At 39.6% G+C, this 19,345-nt stretch overlaps 2 protein-coding genes and 1 pseudogene across 4 annotated transcripts; 1 reads left to right on the top strand and 2 right to left on the bottom strand.

Moving 5' to 3' along the window:
• Positions 1 to 1,425: 1,425 nt before the first annotated feature.
• Positions 1,426 to 8,406, bottom strand: zdhhc18b (zDHHC palmitoyltransferase 18b). Its single transcript, XM_029514462.1, has 8 exons — positions 7,588 to 8,406; positions 6,881 to 7,041; positions 5,405 to 5,554; positions 5,102 to 5,239; positions 4,659 to 4,710; positions 2,858 to 2,960; positions 2,373 to 2,482; positions 1,426 to 2,199 (listed from the first exon to the last, which is right to left on the bottom strand). Exons 1-8 carry the CDS (start codon positions 7,836 to 7,838, stop codon positions 1,947 to 1,949), a joined length of 1,218 nt encoding a protein of 405 aa, XP_029370322.1. The 5' UTR covers positions 7,839 to 8,406; the 3' UTR covers positions 1,426 to 1,946.
• kdf1b (keratinocyte differentiation factor 1b) lies at positions 7,834 to 17,649 on the top strand. Of its 3 annotated transcripts, none has more exons than XM_029514465.1 (4): positions 7,834 to 7,981; positions 10,054 to 10,997; positions 11,493 to 11,579; positions 13,540 to 17,649. In XM_029514465.1, exons 2-4 carry the CDS (start codon positions 10,073 to 10,075, stop codon positions 13,632 to 13,634), a joined length of 1,107 nt encoding a protein of 368 aa, XP_029370325.1. In that variant the 5' UTR covers positions 7,834 to 7,981; positions 10,054 to 10,072; the 3' UTR covers positions 13,635 to 17,649. The 3 variants fall into 3 exon arrangements, with proteins under 3 accessions (XP_029370325.1, XP_029370324.1, XP_029370323.1); XM_029514464.1 differs by lacking the exon at positions 7,834 to 7,981 and adding an exon at positions 8,979 to 9,135; XM_029514463.1 differs by lacking the exon at positions 7,834 to 7,981 and adding an exon at positions 8,979 to 9,160.
• On the bottom strand, positions 13,694 to 17,018 carry LOC115051463 (nuclear receptor subfamily 0 group B member 1-like; annotated as a pseudogene).
• Positions 17,650 to 19,345: the final 1,696 nt, after the last annotated feature.

Genomic DNA, 19,345 nt, shown 5'->3' with positions numbered 1-19,345 from the left:
TGTCATTGCTACATGGAAGGTTAGCAGTAACGATACTCACTTACCAGTCAGCATCAGTCATCAAAGTTTTTACGACACAAAAGGTTAAAAGACAACCCGTGTAGAGCTCTGCTGAGGCTATTTAAGACAAAATAGATGCTATAGTGATTTGGTATCGGAAAATGATGAGATTGACAAAGCAAGTTGGAGCTAGGTGGTTAGCATGCTAACTTCAGCAGTACAAAATGAATGATAGCAGTTTGTAGACAACTGATGAGTAAAAGGATAGTGTGATGTTAAAGTCTCAACATTTCTTCTAAATTGGAAAGTGAATGGGCATTAAAGCCAACATTAGATATGTAACAATAGCATAACATACAAATTGCATTTTAAAGTTCAAGCTGATGCCAAAATGTTAATATCATGCGGTCGGTTGGTGCAGTTTAAATTCAGCTTCTTTTTTTTTTATTTTTTTAGCATCTATTTCCCTGGTGCTATAACACAATAGCTAACAGACAAACAAGACCATTCATCCTTGGAGGCACAATTTGATTAAGAGTATAAACAATAACTGTTTCTCAGGGTTGAAGGCAATGGCAGTTCATTATTCACCAAGCATCGCCGCAGTTCAGACCACAAGGATTATTTGATTCCTGTCAGTGATGAGACATTTCACTGATGGTCTCCAAGTTGTTGCTCTGTAGCTGCCATCCCTAATACATCCACCACAGATCTTTGCATGCCGTCTAAATTTCCATCAGTTAACCCTTTTGTCTTTATAGGTCATCATCAATTGCTTGGCTGCATTTAGATTTGTGAAAGGTTGTGTCAGGATTTTATTTACAGTGCCATCAGTTTTCACAGTCCCATGAAGGTCAACAGTCAAATTTAAAGCCACGTGTGTAATGTTTCGATGTACTACAACTGTGCTGAGTTTGTTTCATACCCAGGGAATCCTATATTTTATTACATTATGCTGTATTGTCTTTCATATGAAGCAATGCATGAGTGCAAAAATCAGCCAAGAGGACATGCAAGGCTCTGCACTAGCTTTCCCTATTTCTAAACAGGCTTACCAAACTTAAGCCTTGCTTTTCGAGCTCTAAATATGGCTAATCAGCCAGTACAGTACACAGCAAAGTCCAGACATTTCTCCTCCTAGCGTGGTGGCAGGACAGGTACAGAGACAGACCACATACAGAACGCCAGGTTAGGACTGGACAAATGGACACACAGCAAACATATTAATGCTACTATGGCTTTTTGAACTTTTTCCCATTTAGAAAACAATCCTAATTCTGTATAACAATATTATAAAGTGGAAGGGTGGATTAACAAAACAATGAAAAATGAGAACACACATGTGATAAACTGCATGAAAAAAATATGTAGGTTTTATTACACATTTTCTTTTGTGATACATGAAAAAATAGAAATATGTATGAAAATAACTAAATAACAAAAAAGAAATAAAAGGCACGTGGCAAAAAAAAAGTGGGAAATGACAGTTGGCTTTGTCACAGATAATGTGGCACTTAAACCTTTTAAATATGACTTAACATAAGGCAAGAAAAGGAGAACCAAGACATCACTGTCACTGAATTCAACAGACTATTTTTACTATCTCACCAAATTCAACAAAATAAATAATTAAATAACTTTTAAGACTTGAAACACTACAGCTTTAACTGGCTTTCAGTTAATTCCATATACAGGAAAACAAACAAACAAAACAAAAACATGGCTGTTTCATTCAGCAGCAGTTCTACAGCGTTATATGAGAGCACCGTGGGGCATGGTGACACTATGAAAAGTCTTGTAAAGAACTCTTGAGGTGTTCTAACCCTAACCCCTTCCTGTCAGGGAGGAGAACATGAACAGAGCACTGTGAGCAGGAAAAGGAGGAGCTTTAACTTCTTAACTATTGTATCAATGCAGTATATGGAAGGACTAAACCCCTACACAATTCAACACCAGGCAGCAGACTGTGTTAGGGCTACAGCAAGCAACAAGGCTTCTGTCAGGTTGAGGAAGAGGTTTGGTGGGAGTTGGGAGGGGGTAGGTGCATGAGAGAAGGGTTCCTGCAAGCCAATAGTCAGCTGGGAAGATCCTCCTACCACATTTATCTCGCTTTTAGCAGCCAGGGCTGGCACCTCAATGTCTGCACTGCCTGTCTGGGCCGATTCATCCGTGGGCAGGAAACCTCGTCTGTCGATCAAACTGAAACGGGGACAGAAGCAAGAAGAAAAATCCTGTTCTAACTTTTCCGTATTCTTTAGTGTAGTGTTGAATTTGATACATGCAAAAAAAAAAAAAATTATGTCTGCAAAAATAAAAACTATTGCAACCACTTCAGCTTGAGTATTAATCAGTATTAGAGACTGGACACTAACCTTGGTGGCATGGGTCCACAAAGCACAGAGCAGCAGTTGACGAAGATGTTTCTATGGCTGTATGGGTTTGTGACATCTTCTCCACTCTTCCCTGACCAGGAGCCTTTGATCTGGGGAAAAAATAACAAAATATAAAAACTGTTATATATGCATAATATTTTTGGTTTGTTTAAATGTAACAAAGGCATGTGGTTTTCAATTTTGTTTTTTGTGGCTGTGATGGATGAGAAGTAATCTTGCAATCAGTTAAAATGAGTAAAATGAGTTACTGCATAGTGTCAACACTGTCATCTACTGTTTAAACTACTGAAAAATAAACAGTGTGGGGGCCTGTGTTTAATGATTTAAATTACCATTTCACTTCTCAATGCATTTTTTAAAAGATAATCAATTCTAGTATTTTCTATGAAGTTTTCAAGCTACAATTCAACCACAAGACACCAAATCAGGGTGTTAGCAATTTCCAAATCCAAAGCTTTACTCACATCTTCATTGGTAGTCAGGTTGGAAGCAACCAAGTATGTATGGAAGCCTGAGAGGCCCAAGATGGACCAGACTGAGAAGAAACATATCACCAGCTCCACTGCAGTGAAATGTTGTGTTAGGGAGAATATCAATGTAAATAAGTAGAGATGTTCTGATATCTGAGCTGGTACTTTTAAAAAGAAAAAGGTGTATAGAATTATTTTTGTATGGAAGTTAAATGATTGCTAGTGAGTTCATGCTTTCTTAAGCCAAAGAATCTTATCATTTAATCAAACATTACAACTACACCTCCTTATCCCAGTGAGTAACTTCGCTCTCTGGATGTCGGTCTACTTGTAAATCCTAAAGTCTCCTAGAGTAAATCGGGAGGCAGCTCTTTCAGCTATCGGTCTGGTCTTTTATGGAACCAACTCCCACTGCTGGTCCAGGGTGTGGATTCTGTCGCAGCTTTCGAGATCAAGCCTCTAACATTTCTTTAGGACAAGAAAGGGTGTGGGGGTTGTACTGAGCATCTCTCTCCCCCTCGCCCTTTCCCTGTCTCTCCCCCATGTATGTACATTACAACATTATATGTCTGTCTCTGTTTCTTCTTGTAGTCTGTGTTCTGTCCTCTCTCTTCCTGTTCCAGTCCTACAGGTGCTGAATCATCTCTGCCCCATGTTCCTGTTCAGTACCTGCTGCTACAAGAGTTACCTTTAGTTATGATTACACTCTACTACTTACTTCCCATTGGAAACTCTTCTTCTCCCCTACTGCTAATATTTACTACTTCACATTTAGAACTACCAGGTTGCTATCACTGTATGTTTCCTCAATATTTTGTTTGTATTTTCCATGGCATCCTCTCTCCATCCCTCTACCATTCCCCCCTCCTCTTCTTCAAGCTCACTCTCACCGTGTCTCTCTCTCTGCCACCCCCCACATCTCCCTCTCTCAACCAAACCAGTCAAGGCAGATGGCTGCCCTCTCTGATGGATCTGATCGAGGTTTCTGTCTCTTTTCTTCCTTGCTACTGTCTCCAAGTGATTGCTCTTGGAGGAATATGTTGGGTCTCTTTAACAACTTCATTAACAGTTTCGTCTAGACCTGCTCTCTGTGTCTCGATGGGACTTTGTTATACTGGCACTATATATAGAAATTTGATTTGATTTAGAAGAGATGAGAAACAGCCAGGGCAGTGCAGCAGCATAGTGGTTAGCATTCTTGCCCCACAATAAGAAGGTTTTGGGTGTGATTCACAGGCCTGGGGCCTTTCTGTGTGGAGTTTGCATGTTCTCCCCATGCCTGCATGGGTTTCCTCCAGGTACTCCGGTTTCCTCCCACCATCTAAGGACATCATGTTTGGGTTAACTGGTGACTCTAAATTGTCTGTACGTCTGTGTGTGAGTGGTTGTTGGTCTCTGTCTGTCTCTGTGTGTTGGCCCTGTGATGGACTGGTGACCTGCGCAGGGTGTACCCTGCCCTCACCCAGTGTGAACTGGGATTGGCTCCAGCAGCCCCCACACCCCAGAAACAGATACAGCCAATTAAAAACTAAATAAATCCAGGACTTGATGACTGTTAAAAGAAGAGTACATTTCCGGTAAATAATTTAACATTGGTATGAATATTAGCATGAATGCCAGTACACAAAAATTTTATTATATCAGATTAGTAAATGAACTGGTCCTGCACTCTGTTACTATAGGCAGTAACAGAGGCATTTTTGATACTAGTGTCAGAAACTGAATAACTCCATATTTCAGGAAGGTAGACTAAACAGGTCCTACACAATAAGTGTTTTTGTGAGTTAAAGGATATCTCCCTGGACTCTCTTGCAGAGCAAACACCAGACCTTTTCCACCTTGAGCCCCTGAAAGACAAGAAATAACAACAGTGATACACGGCACCATGACTATGTCTGAATCTATTTAAAGGTGGAAGGGAAGCAGTAAAATCAGAGTCCAGCTAATAGTTGGTAATTATATTCCAACCCTTCAGTGACCTCAATGAAATTAGATTTGAAAAGTCTGGCAAGTGGCAAAGTGGAAAAATGGGACCAAAGCACATGGCACTTAAAGCAGGATGAGTAAACTTGTCTTATTAGAATCTTAAATTGCTCTGATGTGGTAAATCTCACTTCTCTGGTAGTACGAGCCTGACAAAAACACAGTGGCTGGCAGGTGTGATAGGATCTACTATCAATATGATGCCGTCAGCTTTTTAAAAGTTTAACAGGTGTCAACCCAAGTATAAACACTCACTCAGTGCAAGATGCGTGGTCACACAGCCAAAGATGAATGCTGTCAGGAAAGACAGCGACACAATGAAGGTGTAGAAAAAGCGGTAGTTGCGCTTCCCAACACAGTTCCCCACCCAGGGGCAGTGATGGTCGAACCTCTCTGAAAGAGAAGCACACCAAAGGAGAGTTCATGATGAAACCACTGACATTTTCATTTCGAGAGAAGGTTCAAGTTAGTCCAGATTCTCACTGAAGACCTGTGACGCCTATATTTATTATTCATAGATTGTAAATGTCATGGTGTTGGTGTGTGTCCGCTGCTCACCCACACAGTTGTCACACAGGCTGCAGTGGGAGGTGCGTGGAGGCCGGAACATCTTGCAGGTGAAGCAGTACTTGAGCTTGACCACCTGCTGGTTGATCAGGACCTCCTTTGTGCGTGGTGGAGGCCGGTAGCTGGTGTTTCCAGTGTTGTCTACAGCAAAGCGGACGGAAAACCGGGACCAAATTAATCAGATTTTCTGATCACTTCAACTGGCAAGGCTAGGCAACTCCTAGCCATGACTGAATGCAAGAATTTCCTCTCAGTGCTTTCATCAACGAGAGGAAAGCAGGAGACGATGATGTGTTATTAATATTTACAGCATTTAAGAAACGTATAAAGCTGTACTGCTTTATACATTTCCGTGTAAGGGTAACACAGAAGTGGCTCAATACCCACCCTTTGAAAGTGGTACAGCGCAACCCATTGTCAAGGAGTCAAACATACTTGGGCCAATAAATTGATTATCTCCTCAGCAAAGACATTTGTCCAGCTTACTGACTGCTGCTGCTTCTTCTAATAGCACATGATGATACATTACATATTGATCCATAAAGTTGGAATTTCTACAATTTGGATGTTACAATTAAACAATATTTAAGAATGTCCAAAATATCTCCTTAAGAGAACAAAAGTGGTTACTGTAAGTCTTTTTTTAAAATAGCTGGAACAACAGCAGAAAAGTTGGGTAATATGAACATCTTATATCATCACTGCCTAAACCTTGGTCACGAGTAGGAGTTTGCAAGGTGCACATAAAACCAACTTTAAACACTAAGGTCATTGTACTGAGTCATGGCACATGGAAAGGAAACATAAAGTTGGCAAGACTTGAAACTGAAAGTGAATATAACTGCTAGACCGATTTAAACAGGTCTGCAGTGAAAACAAGGACAGATTGCAGATCTTTGCAGAGGGTCAACACATTTCTTAGTCCTAAAATAGTTCAGGCTAAATCAAGGTGCTTCAGAAACCAACAGGACACCTTTCTCTACAGAAAAATTACCTCAATAGCTGCCAATAGAAAATTAATTACACCGAGTCACAACTACTGAGCTTTTCATAAAAACTAAACCAGTTCCTGCCCCATTAGGTTTTGCCTCGTGTTTTTAGTATAAGAGCTGAAGCCAGCAGAACAATACCCTCATACTAAAATGAGGGTTGTGCTCTGAAGCAAAATAAACTAAGTGAATGCTCTTATGATACTGCTGAAAATAGCATGTCCTTGAGGTTTCACTTAGTTGAATGCTGCTGTAAAAGGGGTAACAAAGAAGTTAGCTGAGAATAGGCTGTTTGAATTTTCGGTATGAAGTTCTCTTTAGAATATATAAAGGCCTGGGTGGCAGCAGTGGTCGTAAACTGGCAGAAATGCTACTCTGGGGGAAAACTGTAAGCACTGTACAATTTTATAATGCTGGAAAAAGCATTTAAATCATCCATGAAGACCTAACTCCAGCCTGTGAAGGAGTTGGCGCTCACCAATCTGTTTTTCAATGTCTGCAGCCTCGTCTGGTGTGGCTCTCGGCAGGATGCCGGGGTCAGTGAAGCTGGTCTGGAGCAGGGTGATGACCACGAATATAAAGAGAACTCCTCCCACGACAGGTATACAGCTGGTCAGGTGTCGGACCAGGAACGGACAGCTGAGATGTGAGGCAGCCACAGACAAAGAGGATTGTTTACACAGACTCACACATCGTGTCAAAGGATTACAAATGATCACAGCTAAATTTTGCCTCATAGCCGAGCCTCCTCCTCACCAAGGAATCTGGTTTTTAATTAATATTCAGTTCTTTCAATCACCATCTCAATCCTTGGAGAAAGGACACACTTTCGCTACACGCTGATTAAAGAAATTCATATTCAAGCATTAGTCCTGTTATTTTGTACATTACTCACAATAAGACTGTGATGTGAACTTTTTTTTTGCGAAACTTTGCTAGACTGCGTTTCGTATTTTGATATTTTAAGATGAAATGAATATTAGTAACTGCATGCCATGTTAGGTGATTACATTAAAAAAAAAAAACATTATATTTAATAATTAAGACCTGCTCTTTGGTTCGGCGTACATCTCACTTCAAATCAATTCATTGAATTATCAATGAATAGAACTGTGGTGAAACGTTGTCCTTGGACATCTCATCCCCAGGACAGCGGCTGTTGTGCAGAGGAGCACACGAACTCACTCAAATATAAAGAATAATCCACTTGTGACGAGAATAAGGCCCAGGGTGAGGGGCAGGACCCCGCTCTGCCGGGCCACGATGATCCGTCCCTGGCAGAAGAAGCGATTCTTTCCGGGGAAAACTTCCCACTTTCTCCTCGGTCTCCTTGGCTGCTCTTTCTCGTCTCTGTCGTTCCCATGATGAGGCGGAGGGGTCGGTGTGGGCGTAGGAAGTGCCTGCGGGTCGATTTGCTGATACTCGCAGTTTTTCATGATTTATATTGAGGTTTCATCGGTCTGTCCCAATTCAAAAAACCGGGTCATTTGGCCAGCGATGGATATCATCGCCGACACCCGTGTGCTCGTCTACCAGCAAACGTCGTCATTCCAAGGAGAAAACAAGCTAATCCTCCACTGTGGGCATCATGTTGTATATAACCCAAAGACCCTGTGCTCGTAATTGCATGCCCGTTACTTCCCATGCTTCCAAACTTTTTCATCTCTAAGTCGGTTTCTAGAAATACTCCACAGAAATCCGAGCAATAAGCCACTGGTCATCGTTAGCTTGGTAGCTGGGCCATTCAGACTAGACGTCTCCGCCAGCTGCAGACTATTTGACATCAGTAAACCCAAGCCCGTTAACACTGCTAGCTTGCTAGCGCGTATGTCTTGCACATTTTAGCTAGACCTTGTGCTAATAACCAGTTCGTCCCATGTGCGCAAATTTAAAGGATAAAAACAAACTTATTCATTTATGATACATATTTCTTTTTTGCTATCAAAAGTCCAGACACATCCGTGACCAGTAGTGGTTAGCTGTGGTGCCATGAAAAACACGCCGACCAGCACAATGAGCTTTTGTCAAATTTAATATAAAGACATGGTTAATATCCGATTATGTTGCTTTCAAAATAAACTGCCTATTAAAACGTCACATTTTAGTCATGATGTTTGCCCTCATAAGAATCAACAAAGCATTTCTTTGAATAGCGGCACTTTTTTTCACTATATTTACTTTATTATTATCTTTTGGAGATAAATTGGACAATGCATTACACAAAAGGTGTAAAGTATCCGGCATGTGAATGGCTCACTATGGCTAACTTGACGCATGGTCATCAAATTCAGGAGTTGCCAACAATCTAGCCGGACGTTTCCAAATAAAAGTATAAAATGATGGAGTAGTGTGTGGATTTTGATGGTATGAAAATGTGTTATTTAGGGCGACCTCACTTTTATGATTTTTACGTGATTTGAACAGATTCAATGTGTGTTATTTCCACAACAAACACTCCATTCCAAAGGTAAAATTGCATTGACTAGTTAATTTTGGCGCTTTATTTTTGAAGTCATAACCGGAAATCAAGGTTCTAGTTGTTGCTACCTGTTGTTCTTCCTCCACCTTGACGCTCAGGTACACGCAATAGTTCGAAAAGTTTACAGAAACTAAAGTGTCGAGGCGGATTTAACGAATGGGGCATTCCAGTGTGTGGGAAACAGAAATGTTCCATGTAAAGTGGATAAGTCTACATTAATTTGGAAGTCGGTTGTTGGACGCGCCGTGAATACTGTGGGTTATGTTTACCGACTAATTCGTAAGTCCTGTAATGGAGGAAAAAGCAGCAATGACAAGTCACCATGAAAGTGAAAATGATATTTGTTTACGACAGGTCGCTTCCAACGTTTTGTCTGACACGAATGTGGAATTGAGTTTAGTGGCTAAATGTTGGGGAGAGTGTTGTTTTTATTTCACTTGTTTATATAGCAAACAATGTAAACAATGTTGGCAAACAGCCCTACAGAACGCGCAGTGCAAGCCTGTTTGAGAATTTAGCAATTCTGAACTGCTCTATAATTTCTTTGAATTAATCCACCGGAGAAAATACAGTTCGAGGCAACTTCAGTTTTAACAATAATTTTCCTTTCATTCGGTGTCATCGCACATAGGAGTTGTTGCTTAGTTCAATACAGACTCGTGTTTTTTTCCATAGGTTTGCTGTAGTTCTCCCTATCATAATCGCCTCATTTCGATAAAACCATTTTAAAGTGGTATTCTATTGCCCGTTTAAAATAGATTAATAATGCCTTTAGTTATCCTGTGATTGTTCTCAACCTACTCGCTATTAGCAAAGGGACGTAAACTGTTTAAAGTGTATTTATCACAGGTGGTGTTGCAGTCACTGTAATTGGTTCACTTGGTTCACTTCAAGTTTAATCTTAGTATGCCCCATGACAATATATTCATACAGGTTATAGTCTTCAACTGTATTTTAAACATCCTCAGTATAACCAGTTAGGGGACTTTACCTACTACCTGAGGATAGCAGTTCCACACAGAGATGCCCTCAATTGGTGGCATGTGATTTTTTTTTTGTGTTCCTTTTTTTTCCCCTGACAGATGGGCTTTAGAACAAGATTTGATAACAGATGATTAAGGATTTCATCCTGGTATTTAGTTACACTGTTATTTTTTTTCATGCTTGTGCAGATCTTGGAGCCAGCAGGTCATGTCTACCAGTAGCATTGGCAGCCTGAGACACAGCTCAGGGCCTGGTAGCAACAGGCATGGACTTAGCCAGAGCAGCAGCCAGAGGTCGTCGTATGAGGAGCGCTCTGTGGACCCAGTGGATTATATGCTACCAGAGCCAAAGACAGTCCACAAAGCTCACCTAAAAGATGCAAATGGGAAGCAGTCTGAGACCATTGGCTTCATTCCTGGTTCAGTTGACTCCCGTTCTGCAGCACAAACATGCGATCCCTGCACCTCTCCAAAGAGCTGTCGAACCTTCATGTGTAACATTTTGACCTGTGGTCTTTACTGGGTTTGCCAGCAATCCATTCTTGCTCCCTGTTTGGCACCAAACGAGAGCACCCCAGATGAACCAGAGAAGGTCAGCCTTCAGAGTGTGAAACTAGGAGACAATAAAGAGGAAGACAATACAGACTGGCTGGAAGATGTCTGTATTGCCGGAGTCAAAGTGGACAGTCAGAGGCAGTATTTAGATGTTGAAACCAAATCTACACTATGTGTACCTTCGGCTTATAGTCAGACGCTGCGCAGCAATCACTCTTTACATGACTCTATGAGGTTTGATGACTGGGAGGATGGTGAGGAGAATGTGGACTCTCTAATTACTAAAAAGCTGCTGGAGCTCTACTCCGAATATCAAATTGAAGAGTTGGCAAGGTGCACTTCAGATTCTGTGTTTCTGAAAAAGAGCAAGGCCATCAATCACCTCATCAATTCGCTTGCAGAGGAGCATAAAATGGATGAACAGGAAGCAGAATGTCGCCTGGTGCGAGGCATCATCCGCATCAGTACACGGAAGAGCACAAAAAGGAAGCCGCAAACATCCAGGGTAGAGAGGACGCTGTCGGACAGCGGGAATGAGACAATGAGGGAGAGCGATTCCCTGTCTTTCAGCAACAATAGTAAGGCAGTGTTTTTCCTGCATGCACATGAACATACATGGTGCAGTGATATCCACAGCATAACATAATAACCACAAACCTGCCCTTTAGAAACAGTACAACATTGACTGAGGCAAGTAAAAAACATTGAACTCTAGCATGTAACCACACACAGATGCGAGCGTAGCTACATTTACGTTGGTCTGTGTGTGTGTGTGTGTCTGCGTGTAGTAACTGGACGACTCAAGAAAGGTAGCATGCAACAACAGTCAAGACCTACTCGTCTCTCCTGCAGGAATTCTGAAGTTCTGACATTGTATTTATCTGATGTGTAAATTTAGTTTTACTGAAGCACAATGGTTTGTTCTGTGTATAAACATGCTAAGTGCACTCACTACTTTTAAATCTTTTGACATGAATGGTATACAGAGACCTGGCAAGATAATGAATTTAAGGGGAAATTTTGTGTATAGTGACAGTTTAACTTTCACTCTTTGTTTTCATTGACTCCTCAAGATGACTACAAATCAAACCCAAACATCCAAATATCAGAGCTGACCTCCTCTGACAAGTGTGCCAGGGATATGTGTAGAACCAATGGAGGTAAGAAATTTGTTATTACTGTATAATTGTATACATGCCATATGCATACTGATATATTCATGACATATGATCTTGAATAGAATAAGTTGTAGAAATATAGCTTTCCATTATACATGTATTTGCCAACATGTTCCTACACTACTATAGTTTTTATTTGAAGGTTATAAAGTTTCTAAAGTACCTTAATTCCCTGGAATTAATACAGAGGATGTGTAGCAGTAAAGTAGGGGTGTTTGTCTCCAAGGATTATTTTGCACTTTATTCAATGTAATTAAATTCAATGCAATGTTAATCCATGAGGGATAAAGAGCAAATAAAAGAGTCAAAAATAGAAAGATGCCACTAAGAGTGATGTTTAATTAAAAAATACTAACCACAGGAAGCCAGACAATGATTTCAGCTCTTGACCCTAAAATGTGATTTGTAAACATTTTCTGGGTCCACAGCAAGCAACAATACTAAGAGATGGCTCTGTGGATCAGACAATCCATATGTAGCCTAACTTCAGAGTAAATGAACACAGGGGTACTGTTAAAATTTACCCTTAACCTTTTCATAGGGCTGCAGCAGTAACAGACTGAAATGTAAATAATGTTTATCAGTGAAGTGAGTAGAGCTGGCGGCACATGGTTGACTGCACACTGCAGTGCCTATGTCAACTGTTCTGAAAGATGTTTAACTGAGAATCATGGTAAGATAAAAGCAAGCTATAAGAACACAAGAAAAGGCCTGCAATGTGTAATGTTTTTGTTTTCTAATTATAAAGTTTGATCAACCTGATTTTCTTAGCCAGTCAGACTGTCCACCTGCTCCTCTTGTGTAGTAGTGTACTTTTTTTTCCCTCATTAAATGATCAGCCCCTTTTCTGTGACACTCTATACTGTGTGCTTCTTATGGACTAGTATTAACATGAAACTTGACTTGCTTCTGACTGGCTAACCCCGACATTCTTACCTGAACCATAATCAATCATCTTTTCATCTCTTCAGACCTCTCCTACCCCTAAGTGATTATCGAAAGCAGGTCAGGGCCAGGCCTTTCAGATCAGAGCTGGAGTCCACGTTTGGCCAATTCAGTTTATTGGACCAATACTGTGTCTCAATACGAATCCCTCAGTTGGTACGCACGTATATTTATACAGTATACTCAACTGATGACACTCCCAACATATGACCGTTAATGCCTCCTGCCAAAATGTGGCACCACATGAAATGAAATACTGACATTGTTTTCTTTAAACATCGTTTTCATCACTTTTGTCCTTTTCCACTGCCAAGATGACAACCTATACTTGTCAACAATAACTCTAAATAGCTAATGTGGCAATTGAAGAAGACCAAATCAGGCATAATATAGTGTTGAAAGGGACTATGGATTAAGGCTAATGTTCCAAGTGTAATCTCTAGAAGTCCATAGAGCACAACTTTGTAGACAGTTGAGGTGTGCAGCATCATCATATGTATTTTTACTTGCTAGTCGTCTTCTTTATCGCTGTTTTTTATACATTCCTGCATCTTCATGTGTACACAATAAAACAAATACAAGGGCATATACATGAAAACATTTGTATTAGTGCTCATCTTCCTTCATTTTATGGCAAACAAGTTTGTCCCAAAGAAATAAAGACAAACTCAGATTCTTTAGGTCTGTATCTGACTCATGGCAATATATGTGCCACTTAAAATCAAATAGGTTCATATGAGTGTTCCTACGTGAGGTCCATTATTGTGTATCTGTGCATTGTTGCATTGACATGATGAATTATGTTGTCAAATCTAGTGTGATAGCAGTTGTGTTTTTCACTATTGTGTGAGATCCAATTAAATATCCAGATATTCCTTACTCATTTACCCCTAATCTAAAATGCAAACAACCCACTTGAAAGCGTTTAATGATTTCTAGCTGCAGTACATTGTGGAAAGGTCTCCAAACTAATGCTGATTCTTTGTTGTTCTTTTAGGTCACACTTCTAGATCTCCAACAGCCTACTCTCACTCTCACATGGATACCAACTCTTCAGGTGTCTCACTAACTCACTCCTCCGTGAGAACATGATTTTCTACTCTGCAGTGGCTGTCAATGCTTGAAGAATTTGTTATGCTGTGTTGTCAAGGTCATTTATGGGACGTTGAAAGGCGAAAACTGCTTGCACAGGAGTCTCTGGCTGAGCCAAGCTCTTTATAGAGACCATGGCATCGCTGTGGGAAACGAAAATGTGAAAATTCACATTGTCTGAAGGACGTCAGTCAACTCAGGACTTGGTGTGTAGATATTTATGTTTGATTAATGTTGTGTGTAAATTTGAAGGATTGCTTGTTTAGGAGCTTGTCCTGCAGGCAGATATATCCAGCTCTTGATTAACCTTCCCCTTTGTCCTTGAAGGAGTTTAATGAAAGCTGACATTCTTTGCTGGTCAGATGGTTGTGCTGTTGTAAAAGGACGTTTAAAGCTTAGTTCTCTGAAAATAAAAAACTGTTTTATATTTATACACACACACACACACAGACACACACACACACACACACATATATGTATATATGTATAAAACATAGATTTAGTTATAACAGTTATTTGTGATTTTAAAATCTGCTCAAATTGACTGGTTATGTAACAGCTATTTCTTATTATAAATTCTTTATTTTTGATGATAAATTATTTTCACATTTTGCCATTTTTTTCTAATTGATGTGAGCACAACAGGATTAGCAAACTTTCCAATACTGTAAAAGGATGAAGGAAGAATATTTGGCATGGGGAAAAAGGCGGTTTCATTCTTCAGAATCATGTAAATATGCTATGTTTTTCATGCTTGTGCCTGGTAGTATGCAGGAATTAAGAATACTTAGCACAGGCTTTTGTCCACAGGCCAAAAGAGAAACTCCTGCCAAAGAATTCAAAGTCCAAACAACAGCTGGAAATGGTTTGCCTAATCATCATGACTCAATCTTGATGATTAGGCATTATGAGCATGATGAATCATCATGATACCACTCTTATGTCTGTATGCTTAAAATGACAGCCTGTCAGATTAGCATTGGCTAAATAGCGAGCCTGGATCTGTCACTACATGGCAAAGTCTGCCTAGCATCACATTATTTAATGAACTACTTAGTGTGTGCTTATAATGGATAAACCAGTGATACATAATTTTAATGAGTGATCTTAATAGTTACTTTTAGGACGGTAGCCCTTTCCCATTGCTTGTGGTCTTTATGCTAAGATAAGAAAATTGATTTCTGATGCTACCTTTGAATTTACTGTATGAGTATGAGTTGTATTGTCTTGGAAGAAAAAATAAGGATTTTATATCTGGGTTGTTTTTTTTTTTTGTTTGTTTGTTTGTTTTTGTTATGCTGAAGAAAGACAATTGAAAAAAATGCCAAGAAAGTGGGTGGATTTGAATTAAGAAAATGTTTATATCAGAGTTAATTTTTTCATGTCTATATGAAATGTGTTGGGGTTTTTTTCCTTTCAAAGTAGATTACGGTCTTTGTAATAACATGGCGTTAATATGAAGCAGATAGATCTAAAGGGTTGAAGTTAGCTAGTTTGCTCTGTGTGGATTGGAGACTTGTTTTGGTGGCTGTGTATTGTTCTGTCTGTAACTAAGCTCACAAACTGGAAAATATAATGAAAGCTGCTGTGAACTGCAGGTGTACTTCAGGTTATATCAGGTACTCATGAAGTGAATTTCCGTTCTCATTCCAACATACTCACTGTCACATACTGTGTTTGTTCCTTGGTCCTGATGGGAATTTGGCCAGGTGATGAATGGATTTTTTCAGCACTGTGGCCTTATTATCAGCATTAGCTTACGGTTACTGTAGTGGCTTTAGTTAATACAGAGGGGTTACTTATATACACATGTCCAAATTACTCCTTTCTTATTATTTGCTTAAGAAACAATATCATATTATATTTTTTAAGCAGCTGGTCCCAAATGCTTTCAACAATTTAACCCATCAGTGTGTTTTTATTGTGTTGGGAATTTGGCTGCCAAGCAATGTCAGTATAATGATGTGGTGTGGAACAGGTTGTGCTGGTTTGTACCCAGGAAGTAGTTCTTTAGAAATGACTAATTGGGAATTGTGACTAATTAGAGACAATGAGTGTGTCAGGGCCATATAAAGGGCAAATTGTAACTATCCTTGAATGCATCTTAGTTCTCTAAGCCAGTGTAAATGTCCATTTTCAGTCATACAATATGCCATACTTTGTGAGGTTTGTTAAATACTATGTACAATGATTAGGTCTTGACCAATAAGGAGCTATACGTTTTTGGCAAGAACGTGTTGGTCAGTTCTTCGGTTGACAATGACTCAGATGTCCCATAACACAATCATAAATTAAATTAGGCAAAAAAAAAAATAATAATGTTTCTGCTTGCTTGGTGTGGCCTCATGTGACCACTTGAGGGAGTCAGCGTTGACAGTTTGAAGGTCAGGCCAATTGAAGCGCTTTCTCAGTTTCCCTCCAATAACTTCACAATCTGTGTCATGATTCTTATCTGAAGTCATACATCATTAAAATTAAACTCAACAGGTATTGAATGTTTTGTTTCATCCATTGCATTGTATTATGATTAAACATTACTGAGCTTAGACTTAAAGAAAAGAGCATCTGCATCAGTAAATGTGACATATTTGCGGTGCCAATACCAGTTTGAAGAAAAGCTCTGTGACCAAGCTGTGGCTTATCGTCTGATTGGCAATGGCAGTTTTGGAGGATGTATCTGAGGCATCCAGCATCCTCTGGGTGCAAGAGGTAAATAATGTCTCGGAGAGCTCCCTCAGCTTCCTGTTGGAGACCCTCAATTAAGGCACTCAATCTTTGAAAAACTGAATCAGGAGAAGTTTCTCTTAAAGGTCATTTCTATCAACCAACGTTTAACCACAAGCAAGAAAACTTTTACCTGAGTTAAATAGCGGAACACTCAGGTAGGCATATTCCCTGCCATATCTCCATCCCATAATTGATGCAAGAAAGTTCTCAGTCTGTTGACTGTGACAAGAGTTGGTTGATTACTCTTCTTTTCAGAAAGTCCAAGTCTGAGCAAAATCTGTTGCAAGATACTTAAATTTGTTACATCACCAAACACTATCCTATGAAAGTCCCAGAACACATAATAGAGCCCAGCAATGTCACCAGTGATGATCAATCTCCCTTTGGCAGCTGACTGAACGATTGTAAACTTGTTATGAAGCAGGTGGTTTTAACCAGGACACCAAGACAGTTTGATATGTGGCCTTTGGGTTCTTCAGAAAAACCATCCTCCTCCATTCACAGTGGCAGTTAAGTGCTACAGAGTTAGAGTTCAGTTTGTAGTTGAGATAGGTGTTATCCCTCCAGCTCAAAATGTTATAGTGTAGTATAGTGTGAGGATACTGAGCCTGGTAACTGACTGGTTCTGTTTGTAATCTTCTCCTCAAGAGAAAGCATAGTGAAGGTCAATGTTTAAAGAAAGTTTACGCAAAGAGCTGGCAAGGTCCAGAAAGCATTAACCGCTTCCCTCCATCCCAAAGTTCTTCCCTTATTTATCCAGAAGCCATCGGCTTATAAATGATTCGCACCTTATCAGACCTCAGTAGAGCTTGATGATGAGCTGGGCAACATCTAAAACATGCAGGGCAGTAGCCCTCAAGGACCGGAGTTGGGGACCCCTGGAATAATGAAACAAAAGATAAACAGAAGCAAAAATAAATAGCCTAGCTGATAACATTTTGTATTATTTACTACTCCTAGAAGAATTTTAGATTACAAAAACTTGAAAATTGAAAATTACAACACTGTATATGAAGTGTTTGAAGGTGCAACTACCATGTGATGTGGTGCTGCTGTTCAGTTGTGACACAGACACACTGTCATCACCACACTGGAAGAGTTGCTAAGGGGCCATCATTTTCATCGTTTTCAGAATGGCAAAACTGATTTAGTACACAAAGTTAGAGATGATCTACTGTAACATGAAGCGCAGTGAACTGCTGAGAAAATGAGGAAGGTTTACTGCTGTTAAACTATGTACGGCTTTCCTAGTAATTGCTTTCCACCAACCGTGACCGTGATTTTTTTTTTTTTTTTTTTTTTTTTTTTATAGCTCCATGACGCTGCTTGGCTTTTATTCTGGAGTAAGCGCCGGAAGTAATGAACAAGTGATATTCACTGGCGGTAAAGTTCCGCTAGTAGTTCGTTAGACACTTCCGCCTTAATTTCTAAAGGGAAAGGGAGCGTGTATTTTTGTTTTCTTAATATACTAACGTCTGTCAGGCTCAGTTTCATTAGAAAATAATGTAATGTCGGTGTTATCTTGGTCAAAAGAGCAAATGAGCTAAATTAATATGCCAATAACCGATTGTTTGTCTTTGTCCGCCAAGAGTGCTAACGTTACGTTAGCTTCAGCTCTTTGCAAGACAAGACAAAGCAGCAGGTAAAAAGACATTGTGTTTAATCAGAATTAAAGGAAGACGAAAAATAGAGTCTGGGAATTTAGAGACACAGATAAGAAAAAGCTTTGCTGGTGTTTATTTGAGTTCGCTAAGTATAAAGTTGAGTTTATTCTAACATTTATACGTTAGCATAGGTGCCATTGTTTAAGGGTTTAACGTTAGCTTGATAGCCCCGTCCCCCAAGATTATCATAGAAATTGTATGAAACCCATGACAGAAACAGTCACATCTTGTCATTGTGTAACTTGAAATTAAATTAAATTAAATTCTAGTGAAAATAATTTGCTGAGGACACCTGAAACCCCTTAAATGACCTACTATGTCTTTAATTAGTTTTTTTTTTCCTCACAAGTTAACCTTTTGCTACCTTATTGTTGGCACTTAATTGATGCTCATGTGCTAGTGTTGGTGAATGTGTATTCATTGTACAAAATTTGTCATGTCCTGTTGTGTTTTCCATTTATTTTCTGTATAGGGTCCTATACTGTTCATTGGTTTGTGACATTGTTTTTATGCCAATGGAAATTTATTTTATGTTTAAAATCTGTTAACAATAAATGCCAGTTTTATTCACTATTCTCAGACTAATTCGTATTATTAATTCTTATTCAATTATATTGTTTCTAGAACATTTTTTATATCGCTGTAAAACACATCCCATTGTCGGACACGTGTTTTCTGGCCTCTGACAGTTCATTAACGCACAAGTTGTTCCCTGAATTTTTGTTTTTCCACTCCGGTTCACAGACTAAAAGCTGCTGAGTCTTATGTGTTATACTATTTGAAGCACCAATTTGACAGAAACTGCTCCAAATAGAATGACAGAGCAGATGTGATAAAGCCCCCAGACAGGCTTGACTCCTACGGAAGCTCATTGCATTCACTGGATTAAAAAAAAATAATAATAATAAGACACATTATCTTGTAATTACGAGATCCTGCAGAAAGAGAGCGACTTCCATCACGTCAGACTGGGCTTTCCTTCTGAACAGTCCTAACGACTTGAGATGCCTGCGCAGTGTTGACATACTAATATTAATACCATCCTATTTTTTAAGAAACACAAGTAATTTCCAGTGTCTCAAACCGAGAAGATAGTAATAGCAGATTAACTGCGAGAGCGCCGTTATTGCCACCGAGAGAGGATTAGAGAGGACGTTTACTTTTTTCTCTATTTTATCTGGTAATTATGAGATAATCCGTCTAATTTTTTTTAATCCAGTGAATCCAATTCCGTAGACTCCTTTCCTAGCTGTGCAAAATAAATTTCCCTTAGTGTGCATAAGCAGAGGTTTTTTTGGCCCATCCCACAAGGGGTGGAGA

Source organism: Echeneis naucrates, chromosome 11 (assembly GCF_900963305.1).
Source record: "Echeneis naucrates chromosome 11, fEcheNa1.1, whole genome shotgun sequence".
Classification (NCBI taxonomy): Eukaryota; Metazoa; Chordata; class Actinopteri; order Carangiformes; family Echeneidae; genus Echeneis; species Echeneis naucrates.
Note: the sequence above shows the minus strand (reverse complement) of the source record. Positions and strands in the feature narration are given on the sequence as shown.

What these genes read in the sequence shown, in the direction of transcription:
- zdhhc18b (XM_029514462.1), bottom strand. Translation starts at nt 7,838, where the DNA reads ATGAAAAACTGCGAGTATCAGCAAATCGACCCGCAGGCACTTCCTACG. An exon ending in GGATTATTCTTTATATTTGA is followed by an intron (nt 7,042 to 7,587) that starts GTGAGTTCGTGT and finishes CTCACATCTCAG; the next exon opens with CTGTCCGTTCCTGGTCCGAC. An exon ending in TGTGGACCCATGCCACCAAG is followed by an intron (nt 2,200 to 2,372) that starts GTTAGTGTCCAG and finishes TCCCCGTTTCAG; the next exon opens with TTTGATCGACAGACGAGGTT.
- kdf1b (XM_029514465.1), top strand. Translation starts at nt 10,073, where the DNA reads ATGTCTACCAGTAGCATTGGCAGCCTGAGACACAGCTCAGGGCCTGGT. An exon ending in CCTGTCTTTCAGCAACAATA is followed by an intron (nt 10,998 to 11,492) that starts GTAAGGCAGTGT and finishes TGACTCCTCAAG; the next exon opens with ATGACTACAAATCAAACCCA. An exon ending in TATGTGTAGAACCAATGGAG is followed by an intron (nt 11,580 to 13,539) that starts GTAAGAAATTTG and finishes TTGTTCTTTTAG; the next exon opens with GTCACACTTCTAGATCTCCA.